Source organism: Oncorhynchus mykiss, chromosome 15 (assembly GCF_057628025.1).
Source record: "Oncorhynchus mykiss isolate SJ-2025 chromosome 15, ASM5762802v1, whole genome shotgun sequence".
In the NCBI taxonomy this organism is placed as follows: domain Eukaryota; kingdom Metazoa; phylum Chordata; class Actinopteri; order Salmoniformes; family Salmonidae; genus Oncorhynchus; species Oncorhynchus mykiss.
Genome location: NC_143036.1, coordinates 43771195 through 43786303, shown reverse-complemented (window position 1 = coordinate 43786303; position 15109 = coordinate 43771195). Strand labels below are relative to the sequence as shown.

The window sequence follows — 15109 nt, the reverse complement described above, 5'->3', positions numbered from 1 at the left end:
GCGATACATTACTCAATTGTTTTGGTTATTATAAAGGGAAATACCTAGTCAGAATGCCTTCAACTGAAATGTGTCTTCCGCATTTAACCCAACCCCTCTGAATCAGAGGTGAAAGGGCTGCCTTAATCAACATCCACATTTTAATACAACAGAAAACTGCCATTACAGGCTAAACTAATATAAAAACAAAAATGCACACACTTTGTGCAACTACATTCAAGCAAACCCCAGAGGGCAACAAAACATAAAACATCACATTAAGTGCCCAGTAATCAGAGATTCAGAAAAAAACTCAATAACCGCAATCAAACCTTAAAATTAAGCTATGATAAATGAACACGTTGTTTACTCAGAAAGGAACACAGCCTAACCACATCGGCAGAACTAGCAAACTACATATTTGTGTAAGACTCCAGACTAACAATTGGGAGAACAGGAGGCAAGTGCGTTAAGTCACTAAAAGTTGCTAAAAATCATCTTGCCATTACCGTTGGAACCAGCAACTCTTGTTTACCTGTCTCTCTGCAGAAGGGAACCAGCAAGACCTCCATGGCTCCCTCTCCCCGTTTCTCAGTCCCAGCTCGAGTGTGCCGACCAGTCTTGCCTAACCCCCACAGACATTAAGCTAGCGAGCAACTTCCAGTAGGACAGAGGAGAGAGGTACTGAGTCTCTTTACTGGCCCAGAACAGCGTCTCGACCCTCCCCTTCCCCTGCTCTTGGCAAGTTGGCTAATCCGCGACACACAACCAATCCCATTACGTCTAAACAAGACGTAGAGAGAAGAGAAGGAAAAAGGCACATTCATTTACTTGAAGAGCACGTGCCTCTCAGCACCTCGTGTAGCCTGGGATCCAGTGCCCCCCTCACAAATGCGCTCTCCCTATTTTGTTACCAGCCAATGAAAACTTGAAAGCCCCTGCCAGGCGAGTGCAGAGGAAGTCCACCTGCCTTCCCTCCAGACAATGTGGGAACACCACATTTCACTGAGCGAACGCCTGGCCTAGGAAGACCGCCATCGATACACACACACACACCCTCCCCAAAGGCATGACCATCTCCATGTAATGCTGCTCTCTGGTTGACAGGGAGAGACACTGTGTGGATGGGTGATTGCTTGTTCTAGCCTGCCTGGTCTGGGAAGGGGGTTGAACAGAGAACGCCTCCAGTCAGCGTCTGTAGTCTGTCTTGTATCAAATGTAGGCTAACAAAAAAATAAGTCACTGTTCAAAAGAATACCTAAACTAAAACCAGGCAAACTGTGGATGCAAATAATAGCCTATGTAGGCTGCACAATATTAAATTAATTGAATTGAGTCATACTGTGCACATTTCCAAAGGTATATTTCCACATTTTGTGGCCAATCAGAGCATTTACACACACTAGCTTCAAATCTACACAATGCAAATCCAAAGTACAGTAGGACCTCAGTCCTGAATAGAGGTCGTTCAGAATACTGAAATGTTTGACTTTGAAACCTAATCACAGAATTTGAGTTGCATAATTAACCCATATTACACCTGTAATCTAACATTTTGCCAGTAGTGTATTCACTAGGAACCAAACAAAAGCAAACGGGACAAAATGGAGAGGGCCCCACCTGAGTTTGTCTAATGAGAAACTGCAGTTTTCATTGCAGCATTCTGTTCCAAAATGTTTTTCTACAGTTTGCACTAATGAATACACCGCTGATGTGTTTTTAGCACAAGAAAGCAATGTTAACATTTGCACAGTCTTGCGTTGCCATATCTCCAAAATCATGTCACTGTCACGTCTCCCTTGAAAGTCTGGAGAATTTTGTATTATACCGTTTTCCGACAGGGTAGGACACATTTGTATAAACTTGTTCCCATATGCTAACTAAACTCAGCAAAAAAAAAAAAAGAAATGTCCTCTCACTGTCAACTGCGTTTATTTTCAGCAAAGTTAACATGTGTAAATATTTGTATGACCATAAGATTCAACAACAGACATGAACTGAGCAAGAGCCACAGACATGTGACGAACAGAAATTGAATAATGTGTCCCTGAACAAAAGGGGAGGGGGGGTCAAAAATAGAGGTCGACCGATTATTATTTTTCAACGCCAATACCGATACCGATTATTGGAAGACCAAAAAAGCCGATACCGATTATTCGGCCGATTTAAATTTGTAATATTTTATTTGTAATAATGACAATTACAACAATACTGAATTAACACTTATTTTAACTTAATATAATATAATACATTTAGCCTCAAGTAAATAATGAAACATGTTCAATTTGGTTTAAATAATGCAAGTGTTGGAGAAGAAAGTAAAAGTGCAATATGTGCTATGTAAGAAAGCTAACGTTTCAGTTCCTTGCTCAGAACATGAGAACATATGAAAGCTGGTGGTTCCTTCTTCAATATTCCCAGGTAAGAAGTTTTAGGTTGTAGTTATTATAGGAATTATAGGACTATTTCTGATTCATTCTGATTAAAATCGGTTGACCTCTAGTCAAAATCAAAAGTAACTGTCAGTATCTGGTGTGGTCACTGCATTAAGTACTGCAGTGCATCTCCTCCTCATGGACTGCACCATATTTGCTGTGAGATGTTACCCCACTCTCACCAAGGCACCTGCAAGTTCCCAGACATTTCTGTGGGAACGGCCCTAGCCCTCACCCTCCGATCCAACAAGTCCCAGATGTGCTCAATGGGATTGAGCTCCGGGCTCGTCGCTGGCCATGGTAGAACACTGACATTCCTGTCTTGCAGGAAATCATGCACAGAACGAGCAGTATGGCTGGTGACATTGTCATTCTGGAGGGTCATGTCAGGATGAGCCTGCAGGAAGGGTACCACATGAGGGAGGAGGATGTCTTCCCTGTAACGCACAGCGTTGAGATTGCCTGCAATGACAACAAGCTCAGTCCGATGATGCTGTCATACACCGCTCCAGACCATGACAGACCCTCCACCTCCAAATCGATTCTGCTCCAGAGTACAGGCCTCGGTGTAACGCTCATTCCTTCGACGATAAACGTGAATCCGACCATCACCCCTGGTGAGACAAAACCGCGACTCGTCAGAGAAGCGCAGTTTTTGCCAGTCCTGTCTGACGGTGGGATTGGGCGACGTTGTTGCCGGGGATGTCTGGTGAGGTCCTGCCTTACAACAGGCCTACAAACCCTCAGTCCAGCCTCTCTCAGCCTATTGCAGGCAGTCTGAGCACTGATGGAAGGATTGTGCATTCTTGGTGTAACTCAGGCAGTTGTTGTTGCCATCCTGTACCTGTCCCGCAGGTGTGTTCGGATGTACCGATCCTGTGCAAGTGTTGTTACACGTGGTCTGCCACTGCGAGGACGATCAGCTGTCCATCCTGTAACGCTGTCTTAGTTGTCTCACAGTACGGACATTGCAATTTATTGCCCTGGCCACATCTGCAGTCTTCATGCCTCCTTGCAGCATGCCTAAGGCATGTTTTTCAGAGTCAATAGAAAGGCCTCTTTAGTGTCCTAAGTTTTCATAACTGTGACCCTAATTGCCTACCGTCTGTAAGCTGTTAGTGTCTTAACGACCGTTCCGCACCACAAGTGCATGCTCATTAATGGTTTATGGTTCATTGAACAAGCATGGAAAACAGTGTTTAAAAACTTTACAATGAAGATCTGTGAAGTAATTTGGATTTTTATGAATTAACAGGGGTCCTGAAAAAAGAGACGTTTATTTTTTCGCTGAGAAATCTATATATATATCTATATATTAGAGGTCGACCGGCATGGCCGATTTAATTAGGGCCGATTTTAAAGTTTTCATAACAACCGGTAATCAGCATTTTTGGACACCGATTACGGCCAATTACATTGCACTCCACGAGGAGACTACGCGGCAGACCGACTACCTTTTACGCGAGTGCAGCAAGAGCCAAGGTAAGTTGCTAGCTAGCATTAAACGTATCTGGTAAAAAAAACGATCAATCTTAACATAATCACTAGTTAACTACACATGGTTGATATTACTAGTTTATCTAGCTTGTCCTGCGTATATAATCGATGCGGTACCTGTTAATTTATCATCGAATCATAGCCTACTTCGCCAAAACGGGTGATGATTTAACAAGCATATTTGCGAAAAAAGCACTGTCGTAGCATCAATGTGTACCTAACCATAAACAAAGTCTTTCTTAAAATCAATACACATGTATATATTTTTTAACCTGCAAATTTAGTTAATATTGCCTGTTAACATGAATTTCTTTTAACTAGGGAAATTGTGTCATTTCTCTTGCATTCTGTGCAAGCAGAGTCAGGGTATATGCAGCAGTTCAGGCTGCCTGGCTCGTAGCGAACTGGGTGAAGACGATTTCTTCGTAACAAAGACCGTGATTAATTTGCCGAAATTGTAAATAATTATGACATAACGTTGAAGGTTGTGCAATGTAACAGCAATATTTAGAATTAGGGATGCCACCCATTAGAAAATGCGTAACGGTTCCGTATTTCACTGAAAGAATCAACTTTTTTTTTTCTTCTAAATGATAGTTTCCGGATTTGACCATATTAATGACGTAACGCTCGTATTTCTGTGTGTAATATTATAATTAAGTCTATGATTTGATAGAGCAGTCTGACTTGAGCGGTGGTAGGCAGCAGTAGGCTTGTAAGCATTCATTCAAACAGCCCTTTCCTGCATTTGCCAGCAGCTCTTCGTTGTGCTTCAAGCACAGCGCTGTTTATGACTTCAAGCCTATCAACTCCCGAGATTAGGCTGGCAATACTAAAGTGCCTATAAGAACATACAATAGTCAAATATATATGAAATACAAATAGTATAGAGAGAAATAGTCCTATAATTCCTATAATAACTACAACCTAAAAGTTCTTAGCTGGGAATATTGAAGACTCATGTTAAAAGGAACCACCAGCTTTCATATGTTCTCATGTTCTGAGCAGGAACTTAAACATTAGCTTTTTTACATGGCAAATATTGCACTTGAACTTTCTACTCCAACACTTTGTTTTTGCATTATTTAAACCAAATTGAATATTTCATTATTTGAGACCAAATAGATTTCATTGATGTATTAACTTAAAATAAGTGTTCATTCAGTATTGTGATAATTGTCAATATTGCAAATATATATAAAAATTGGCATCGGCTTTTTATGGTCCTCAAATAAATCGGTATCGGCGTTGAAAAATCATAAATCAGTCGACCAATCATCCATCCATCCATATATGTAGCATCCATCATTCCCCTGAATGTCCCAAAAGTGTGTTGACTTCTGCTCCACTCAAGTATAGTTAAAACACACACACACAACAGTAGTTTCACACCCTTCTGTGGAGTTGAACAACGTTGGAGGATTTGGGTCGGTTGGATTCAGATGTGTTGCATCTAACCTAGTTTCAGCAATAGCGACTGTATTGAAAAACCATCCCGTGGACATTTTCCAAATACCCCGGTATAAGGCCTAGTATTTTTTCAAAGAGCTCACGGAGTAAACGTAGCTTTCATGACATGACGATACGCTGTTGTGCAGTGCAAGAGGTGATCAACTTAGACTTGAAATTCACTACTGTTTGCCAGCTAAATATCTTATAAGTTAAAAAATGTAAGATGTGCCAAATACATTCTTCCCATCACATGGCTCCAGCTATGCATTTGGTTTGCTAACTTGCTAGCTAGTGGCTATATTGCAAGATCAAGCTTCTTGGTTACAGCAGAGAATCCATTCCCCCCTGTGTCAAGATCCCTGTTATCTCAAATTTGATTTGTGCATGCAGCAAACATTTTGAGCTGGGCTATCTGTCCTTGCAATTAGTATCTGTCCTTGCAATTAGTTTGTTCGCCTCTGCTTCTTAGCATTCAGCTAGCATCCACTAAGGCAATTCCCTAGTACTTTGTTAGCCTTTTGTTTTTTTACATTTGGAAAGCAAGTGGCCCTGTGTGCAATGCCAGTAATACCGTAAACCCCTGTATGGTACAGGAATGGGAGTGCCTCAGCCTTTGTGCTCAAAGCTTGTTGAGGACCCCGGGAGGCTCAAAGAAGCGAACAGCTGGTGAGCCTAGAAGGGCCGGAGAGGGAGATTCCATTCAAAGGATCAATGGCAGATAGAAAGGAGGTGGCGCCCACATTCCTGCCAAACAATAGCTCCCCCGTGGGCCCCAGAGGGCACTTCAGATAATGGGCTTTTGTCCAACATGGACAGAACCTATAGAAGAACCAGAGAAGCTCCAAAGTGGCTGGAGGTCTCTCTCACTTTCTCTGCACTTGCAACTCTCCATCTCTCTCCCCCACCTCTCCCTCTGATGAGATGATGGAAACATTAGATTTATGCAACATCAGGCATTAAAGTGTAACAGTGTCTTTAAACACTTGGTAAGTCTGTACACGATCAAAACATAAAGTAACACCACTCTTCTAGATGAGATCATCATTTTTTAAAAACATTTTTAAACACTTGATACCATCTGGTGGCCCATCTTTGTAATTACCAAACCGGAAATCGTCAGTAAGTGGCACGCCTCCGCAGCTTGTAAACACAGCAGTTCTGCTCTTACGAAACAGTCTCGTAAGATTTGAAAAAAAGGTGCATTTCCAAAATGCAATGGATGCAAAATTAGCAGATGTCAAGAGAAGCCACAGTATAGAAACACGTAATTTTTCTACAATTTTTCTTTGCCACTTGAAAAAAACATCACATTTCAAATACAGTATTTAACATTGGGTGTTAAGTGATGCAAACCACATTTATGTTGCTTAATATACAATGACATTGTTTATTTTTCACATCAAATAAAAGTCTGGATCTCTATTAAACATATATTTGAATGTTAACCGCCTATGGGCTCCAATTTGCATGTGTAAAAAAAGTTAGCAAACTTCCCATCTTAACTGTAATATATCTAATATACACCAATGAGAGTCTGGATACTTGAATACTGCAACTCGCGTTTGAATGATATGCAATGCATTTTCAGATTGAACAACCATTTTCTCAAAAGTATTGTTTGTGTGTTAATATTTTCATGGAGTGAGCACTGTGTGAAACCTCTGGCAGGCTGTATTTCATACATGGAACACAATTTTTGAAATGCAGAAATACAATTACACACTGAAGATAACTCTTGCAATATTTACAGTGCCTTAGGAAAGTATTCAGGCCCCTTTACCTTTTCAACATAGTTACATTACAGCCTTAGTCAAAAATTGATTCAATATTTTTTTTCCCCCCCATATCAATCTAAAGCGAAAACAGGTTGACATTTTAGCACATTCATAAAAAATAAAACAAAACACCTTATTTCCATAAGTATTCAGACCCTTTGCTATGAGACTCGAAATTGAGCTCAGGTGGATCCTGTTTCCATGTATCATCCTTGAGATGTTTCTACAACTTGATTAAAGTCCACCTGTGGTAAATTCAAATTGATTGGACATGATTTGGAAAGGCACACTATCTATTTAAGGTCCGACAGTTGACAGCGCATGTCAGAGCAAAAACCAAGCAATGAGGTCGAAGGAATTGTCCATATAGCTCCAAGACAGGATTGTGTTGATGTAAAGATCTGGGAAAAGGTAACAAAACACTTTGCAGCATTGTATGTCCCCAAGAACAGTGGCCTCAATCATTCTTAAATGGAAGTAGTTTGGAACCACCAAGACTCTTCCTGGACCTGGCCCCCCAGCCAAACTGAGCAATCGGGGGAGAAGGGCCTTGGTCAGGGAGGTAAGCAAGAACCCAATGGTCACTGACAGAGCTCTAGAACTTCTCTGTGGAGATGGGAGAACCTTCCAGAAGTACAACCATCTCTGCAGCACTCCACAAATCAGGCCTTTATGGCAGAGTGGTCAGACAGAAGCCATTCCTCAGTAAAAAGGCACGACAGCCCATTTGGAGTTTGCCAAAAGGCACCTAAAGGACTCTCATACCATGAGAAACAAAATTCTCTGGTCTGATGAAACCAAGATTGAACTCTTTGGCCTGAATGTCAAGTGTAACATTTGGAAGAAACTGGGAGATTAGTCAGGATCAAGGGAAAGATGAATGGAGCAACGTACAGAGGGATCACTGATGAAGTCCTGAGTGCTCTGGAGCTGGTTCTCAGACTGGGGTGAAGGTTGACCTTCCAACAGGACAATGGCCCTAAGCACACACCCAAGACAATGAATGAGTGGTTTCGGGACAAGTCTCTGAAGATCCTTGAGTGGCCCTGCCAGAGCCTGGACTTGAACGCGACGAGCATCTCTGGAGAGACCGGAGAAAAGCTGTGCAGTAACGCTCCCTATCCAACCTCACAGAGCTTGAGAGGATCTGCAGAGAATAACTCTCCAAATACAAGTGCCAAGCTTGTAACGTCATACCCAAGAAGACCTGAGGATGTAATTGCACCACAGGTAAATGGTCTGAATACTTATGTAAATGTGATATTTGCAGTTATATATATATATATATATATATATATATATATATATATATATATATATATATATATATATTTTTTTTTTTTTTTTTTTTTTTTTTTTTACAAATATCCTACCAAAGGGTCCCAAATTATAAGCAGAAACATATCTAAATCAGGCAAAGAAAATCCTGCATCCCCTGTCAAAAAAATGATTCCCCCATCTCTGGCTGTAGCCTACAGCACAAATTCTCTATTAGCGGGTTAGGGTTGGGTGCGGGCCTCAGATTCACTTTTTCACAGAGGCTGCAGATGGGTCATTAGCAAATGCGGGTGGGTGCGCCCTCAGTTTTAAGTCCAGTCACATGGAAGGAACCATAATCAAATAAAGGCCTAATATTAATTTTAATAACAAAGCAAGTTAAACAGTCAAATGAGCACCAAGCGTCAGTCTGTGACGAGAGAACATGTCTGGTGACAAAGAAGCATAAACACACTCAGAAATTCATATAGCACTGTAGTAAACTCAGACAAACAGCACTACCCAAAGACCTGAATATTAAAGGTGATACTTGTCCCACATGCGACGACCTCACAGGTGATAGTCGCCTATCCCCCTCCCCTCTGCTACAAGATGAAATGTCCAGGCTGCTTGTGCAGGAACAGATGTCACACTGAAATCTGAAAGCTTGTCGCTTCAATCTCAGTAGAGTAGGCCCAGGCTAACAAAACGACAACTTTGCTGTCCAACTAGCCCCTCTGACATAAATGAGCAACTGTTGTTAGTGAAGGGCTATTTTGACTTCACGTGAATGTACGTCAACTTCTTCATGGCTACCAAATGAACACAATTGATTGGTTTGTATAAGTGTGCAGGCTAACCAACGTTATCCATCTAGCCAGATAGAGATATAATATATATAGCTGAAGTCGGAAGTTCACATACACTTAGGTTGGAGTCATTAAAACTAGTTTTTCAACCAATCCACAAATGTCTTGTTAACAAACTATAGTTTTGGCAAGTAGGTTAGGACTACTTTATCAACTTTGTGCATGACAAGTAATTTTTCCAACAATTGTTTACAGATGGATAATTTAACTATTAATTCACTGTATCATAATTCCAGTGGGTCAGAAGTTTACATACACTAAGTTGACTGTTCCTTTAAACAGCTTGGAAAATTCCATAAAATTGTCATGGCTTTAGAAGCCTCTGATAGGCTAATTGACATCATTTGAGTCAATTGGAGGTGTACCTGTGGATGTATTTCAAGGCCTACCTTCAAACATAGTGCCTTTATGCTTGACATCATGGGAAAAATCTAAATAAATCAGCCAAGACCTCAGAAAAAAAATTGTTCATCCATGGGAGCAATTTCCAAACGCCTGAAGGTACCACGTTCATCTGTACAAACAATAGTACTCAAGGATAAACACCATAGGACCACGCAGCCGTCATACTGCTCAGGAAGGAGACTCTTTCTGTCTCCTAGAGATGAACGTACTTCGGTGCAAAAAGTGCAAATCAATCCTCTGTACACCTATATAGATATTCCATTTTTTTTTTAAAATCAGCTGTTTTCAGCTACAATAGTCATTTACAACATTTCTGATCAATTTGATGTTATTGTAATGGACAAAAAGTGATTTTCTTTCAAAAACAAGGTCATTTCTAAGTGACCCAAAACACACACACACACACGTCTATAAATTATATACATGCATACAGACATAAATACATACATACATACAGTTGAAGTCAGAAGTTTTACATACACCTTAGCCAAATACATTTAAACTCAGTTTTAAACAATTCCTGACATTTAATCCTAGTAAACATTCCCTGTTTTAGGTCAGTTAGGATCAGAGCTGGTGTAACCGAGTCAGGTTTGTAGGCCTCCTTGCTCGCACACACTTCTTCAGTTCTGCCCACACATGTTCTATAGGATTGAGGTCAGGGCTTTGTGATGGCCAGTCCAATGGAATAGCCTACATTTCTCATAACAAGAATAGACTGACAAGTTTCAGAGGAAAGTTATTTTGTTTCTGGCCATTTTGAGCCTGTAATCTAACCCACAAATGCTGATGCCCCAGATACTCAACTAGTCTAAAGGCAGCCAGTTTTATTGCTTCTTTAAATCAGAACAACAATTTTCAGCTGTGCTAACATAATTGCAAAAGGGTTTTCTAACGATCAATTAGCCTTTGAAAATGATCAACTTGGATTAGCTAACACAACGTGCCATTGGAACAGGAGTGATGGTCGCTGATAATGGGCCTCAACGCCTATGTAGATATAACATTAAAAAATCTGCCGTTTCCAGCTACAATAGTCATTTACAACTAGAGGTTGACTGATTAATCGGCATGGCCGATTTAATTAGGGCCGTTTTCAAGTTATCATAACAATCGGTATTTTTGGACACCGATTATGGCCAATTACATTGCACTCCACGAGGAGACTGCGTGGCAGACCGACTACCTTTTACGCGAGTGCAGCAAGAGCCATGGTAAGTTGCTAGCTAGCATTAAACTTAGCTTATAAAAAAAAACGATCAATCTTATCATGATCACTAGTTAAATTAGTAATATCATCAACCATGTGTAGTTAACTAGCTTGTCCTGCGTTGCAAATAATCAATGCGGTGCCTGTTAATTTATCATCGAATCACAGCCTACTTTGCCAAACGGGTGATGATTTAACAAGCGCATTCGTGAAAAAAAAGCACTGTCGTTGCACCAATGTACCTAACCATAATCAATGCCTTTAAAATCAATACACAAGTATATATTTTTAAAATGGCATATTTAGTTAGAATAAATTCATGCTAGCAGGCAATATTAACTAGGGAAATTGTGTCACTTCTCTTGCGTTGTGTACAAGCAGTCAGGGTATATGCAGCAGTTTGGGCCACCTGGCTCTTTGCGAACTGTGTGACGACCATTTCTTCCTAACAAAGACCGTAAGTAAATTTGCCAGAATTTTACATAATTATGACATAACATTGAAGGTTGTGCAATGTAACAGCAATATTTAGACATAGGGTTGCCACCCGTTCGACAAAATATGGAACGGTTCAGTATTTCACTGAAAGAATAAATGTTTTCTTTTCCAAATGATAGTTTCCAGATTTGACCATTTTAATGACCAAAGGCTCGTATTTCTGTGTTAATTATATAATTAATTCTATGATTTGATATTTGATAGAGCAATCTGACTGCGTGGTGGAAGGCAGCAGCAAACTCGTAAGCATTCATTCAAACAGCACTTTACTGCATTTTGCCAGCAGCTCTTAGCAATGCTTGAAGCACAGCGCTGTTTATGACTTCAAGCCAATCAACTCCCGAGATTAGCCTGGCAATACTAAAGTGCCTATAAGAACATCCAATAATCAAAAGTATATGAAATACAAATGGTAGAGAGAGAAATAGTCGACGCGTCATGACTCCAATAATAACTACAACCTAAAACTTAACTGGGAATATTGAACCACCAGCTTTCATATGTTCTTGTTATGAGCAAGAAACTTAAATGTTAGCTTTTATTTAATTTTTTTACATGGCACATATTGCACTTTCACTTTTTCTCCAACACTGTTTTTGCATTACTTCAACCAAATCGAACATGTTTAATGATTTATTTGAGATACCGATTAAATCGGCCGTTTTTTTTATTTTTTTAATAATGACAATTACAACAATACTGAATGAACACTTATTTTAACTTAATACATTAAATCATATTAATCATAAATCATAAAATCAATTTAGCCTCAAGTAAATAATGAAACATGTTCAATTTGGTTTCAATAATGCAAAAACAAAGTGTTGGAGAAGAAAGTAAAAGTGCAATATGTGCTATGTAAGAAAGCTAACGTTTCAGTTCCTTGCTCAGAACATATGAAAGCTGGTGGTTACTTTTAACACGAGTCTTGAATATTCCCAGGTAAGAAGTTTTAGGTTGTAGTTATTATAGGAATTATAGGACTATTTCCCTCTATACCATTTGTATTTCATTAACCTTTGACTATTGGATGTTCTTATAGGCACTTTAGTATTGCCAGTGTAACAGTATAGCTTCCGTCCCTCTCCTCGCTCTTCCCTGGGCTCGAACCAGCAACACAACGACAACTACCACCATCGAAGCAGCGTTACCCATGCAGAGTAAGGGGAACAACTACTAGAAGGCTCAGAGGGAGTGACGTTTGAAACTCTATTAGCGCGCGCTAACTAGCTAGCCATTTCACTTCGGTTATACCAGCCATGACGTGTCGAAAATCTGTCGTTCTGCCCCTGAACAAGGCAGTTAACCCACCGTTCCTAGGCCGTCATTGAAAATAAGAATGTGTTCTTAACTGACTTGCCTAGTTAAAGGTATAAAAAATTAAAATAAATTTAAAAATTAAAATAAATTAAAAAATTAAAATCGGCACCCAAAAATACCGACTTCCGATTGTTATGAAAACTTGAAATCGGCCATTCCGATTAATCGGTCGACCTCTATTACACACATACACAAAAATTTAAAAAAATATATACATATAAAATTGGCCGATTAATCGGTATCGGCTTTTTTTGGTCCTCCAATAATCGGTATCGTGTGGACACCCCTTTCAAATTACTGGATTTCACTATTTCAGCCACACCAGTTGCCGACTGGTGTATAAAATCGAGCACACAGACATGCAATCAACCATAGACAAACATTGGCAGTGGAATGGCCTTACTGAAGAGCTCAGTGACTTTCAACGTGGCACCATCATAGGATGCCATCCTTCCAACAAGTCAGTTCGTCAAATTTCTGCCCTGCTAGAGCTGCCCGGGTCAAGTGGTGTTATTGTAAAGTGGAAATGTCTAGGAGCAACAACGGCTCAGCCGTGAAGTGGTAGGCCACACAAGCTCACAGAATGGGACTCGAGATTCATGAAATGGGTTTCCATGGCCGAGCAGCTGCACACATGCCTAATATCACCATGCGCAATGCCAAGTGTCAGCTGGAGTGATGTAAAGCTCGCCGCTATTGGCCTCTGGAGCAGTGACGAATCACGCTTCACCATCTGGCAGTCTGACGAAGAATCTGGGTTTGTTTCTCATGGTTCAGGCTAGGCCCCTTAGTTCCAGTGAAGGGAAATCTTACAACGACATTCCAGATGATTCTGTGATTCCAAGTTTGTGGCTACAGTTTGGGGAAGGCTCTTTCACTTTTAAGCATGACAATGCCCCCATGCACAATGACAGATCCATTCATAAATGGTTTGTCGGGATCGATGTGGAAGAACTTGACTGGCCTGCACAGAGCCCTGACCTCAACCCCTTTAAACACCTTTGGAATTAATTGAAATGCCTAATCATCCGACCTCACTAAGTCCCTGCAGCAATGTTTCAACATCTAGTGAAAAGCCTTCCCAAAAGAGTGGAGGCTATCATCAAAATCAAATAAAATGATATTTGTCACATGCACCGAATACAACAGGTGTAGTAGACCTTACAGTGAAATGCTTACAAGCCCTTAACCAACAATGCAGTTAAGAAAAATGTGTTACATAAAAGATAAGTAAAAAATACAAATAAATAAAAAGTAACATAATTAAAGAGCAGCAGTAAATTAACAATAGCGGGGGTATCGGTATAGCCGCAAAGGGTGGACCAATTCCATATTAATGCACATGATTTTGGAATTTGATGTTCGACGAGCAGGTGTCCACATAACGTTACATACACTACATGACCAAAAGTATAATTTATATACAAAATAGCAGATAGAGTTAATGCTAAACGTTGTTTAGCCTCGAAGGCAATTATGTACAATTTATTTATTCGCAACGCAAATTGTACATGGCTATTGAGCTAAGATATTACGTAGTGTTGAGGCTTCATACATTTATCATAAATTACAGTATAATTATCGTAAACACTGGCTAAAAAAACAAGTGTTGGCTAGAAAGTAACGTTAGGCTAATAGCTAGGCTACCTAACGTTAGCTTACTAGCTAGCTGCTGACTGGCTACCATTACATTAGCTGGCTAACTAGATAGAAAGTACACGAAGTCTTATCTATAGTAGCTAATTTCGTTAGGGAAATGTGTAAAACAAAATATGTATTTACCTTTTACATGTACTGCCGGGGAACAAAAAGTAAAAAATAAAAAGATAACCAGGACCGAGCGAAAATCGCTCTACTTTCTGTCAATGGAAGCGACAGAACTAGTCGGACCCCTTTTCGCAGTACACAAGCTTGGCGGCGGCAGCCAGCTGTCGTCTCTGATTGGTTACACCCGCTTGTGATGCGAGACACCAGATGGAAGCAGATTGGATGTCCCCCGACCGATGTAAACAGCAAACGCAAGCCACTAAAAAAAAACGAGTCTACAATGAAAACTGTATTTAGGAGGAATCATATATATTTTCTTATTATGCGCTACTTAAAGTCTAGCACAGCCCATCGAATTCATTAGCCAGTAACCATGCACACTCCAGCAATGATGTACAGTGCACTGCCCTCAAAGTATTCATACCGTTTTACTTTTTACACATTCTGTTGTGTTACAGCCTGAATTTAAAATGGATTCGATTTTTTTTCTTACCCATCTACACACAATACCCCATGACTGGTGCACATTTATTGCAAATGGTGCACATTTATTGAAAATGAAATACAGAAATATCTCATATACATAAGCATTCACACCCCTAAGTCAATAGTGTTCAATAAAACGTCACAATAAGGTGTAGTGTT

General features: G+C 40.1%; 1 protein-coding gene across 34 annotated transcripts in view; it reads right to left on the bottom strand.

The window, feature by feature from the left end:
• tfdp2 (transcription factor Dp-2) overlaps nucleotides 1-14633 on the bottom strand; it is a 60258-nt gene extending 45625 nt beyond the window's left edge. For 7 of the 34 annotated variants that reach the window (XM_090200130.1, XM_090200125.1, XM_090200132.1 and 4 more), the window contains exon 1: nucleotides 14480-14600. Coding sequence is in view for 4 of the 34 variants with exons in the window: in XM_021563194.3 (XP_021418869.2) it covers nucleotides 515-551 (37 nt within the window). In the remaining 30 variants the exon portion in view is untranslated. Of the gene's footprint in view, nucleotides 1-514; nucleotides 1132-14479 lie in introns of those variants that run through there. The other 27 variants (XR_016486690.1, XR_016486691.1, XR_016486692.1 and 24 more) reach the window with 13 other exon arrangements.
• Nucleotides 14634-15109: the final 476 nt, after the last annotated feature.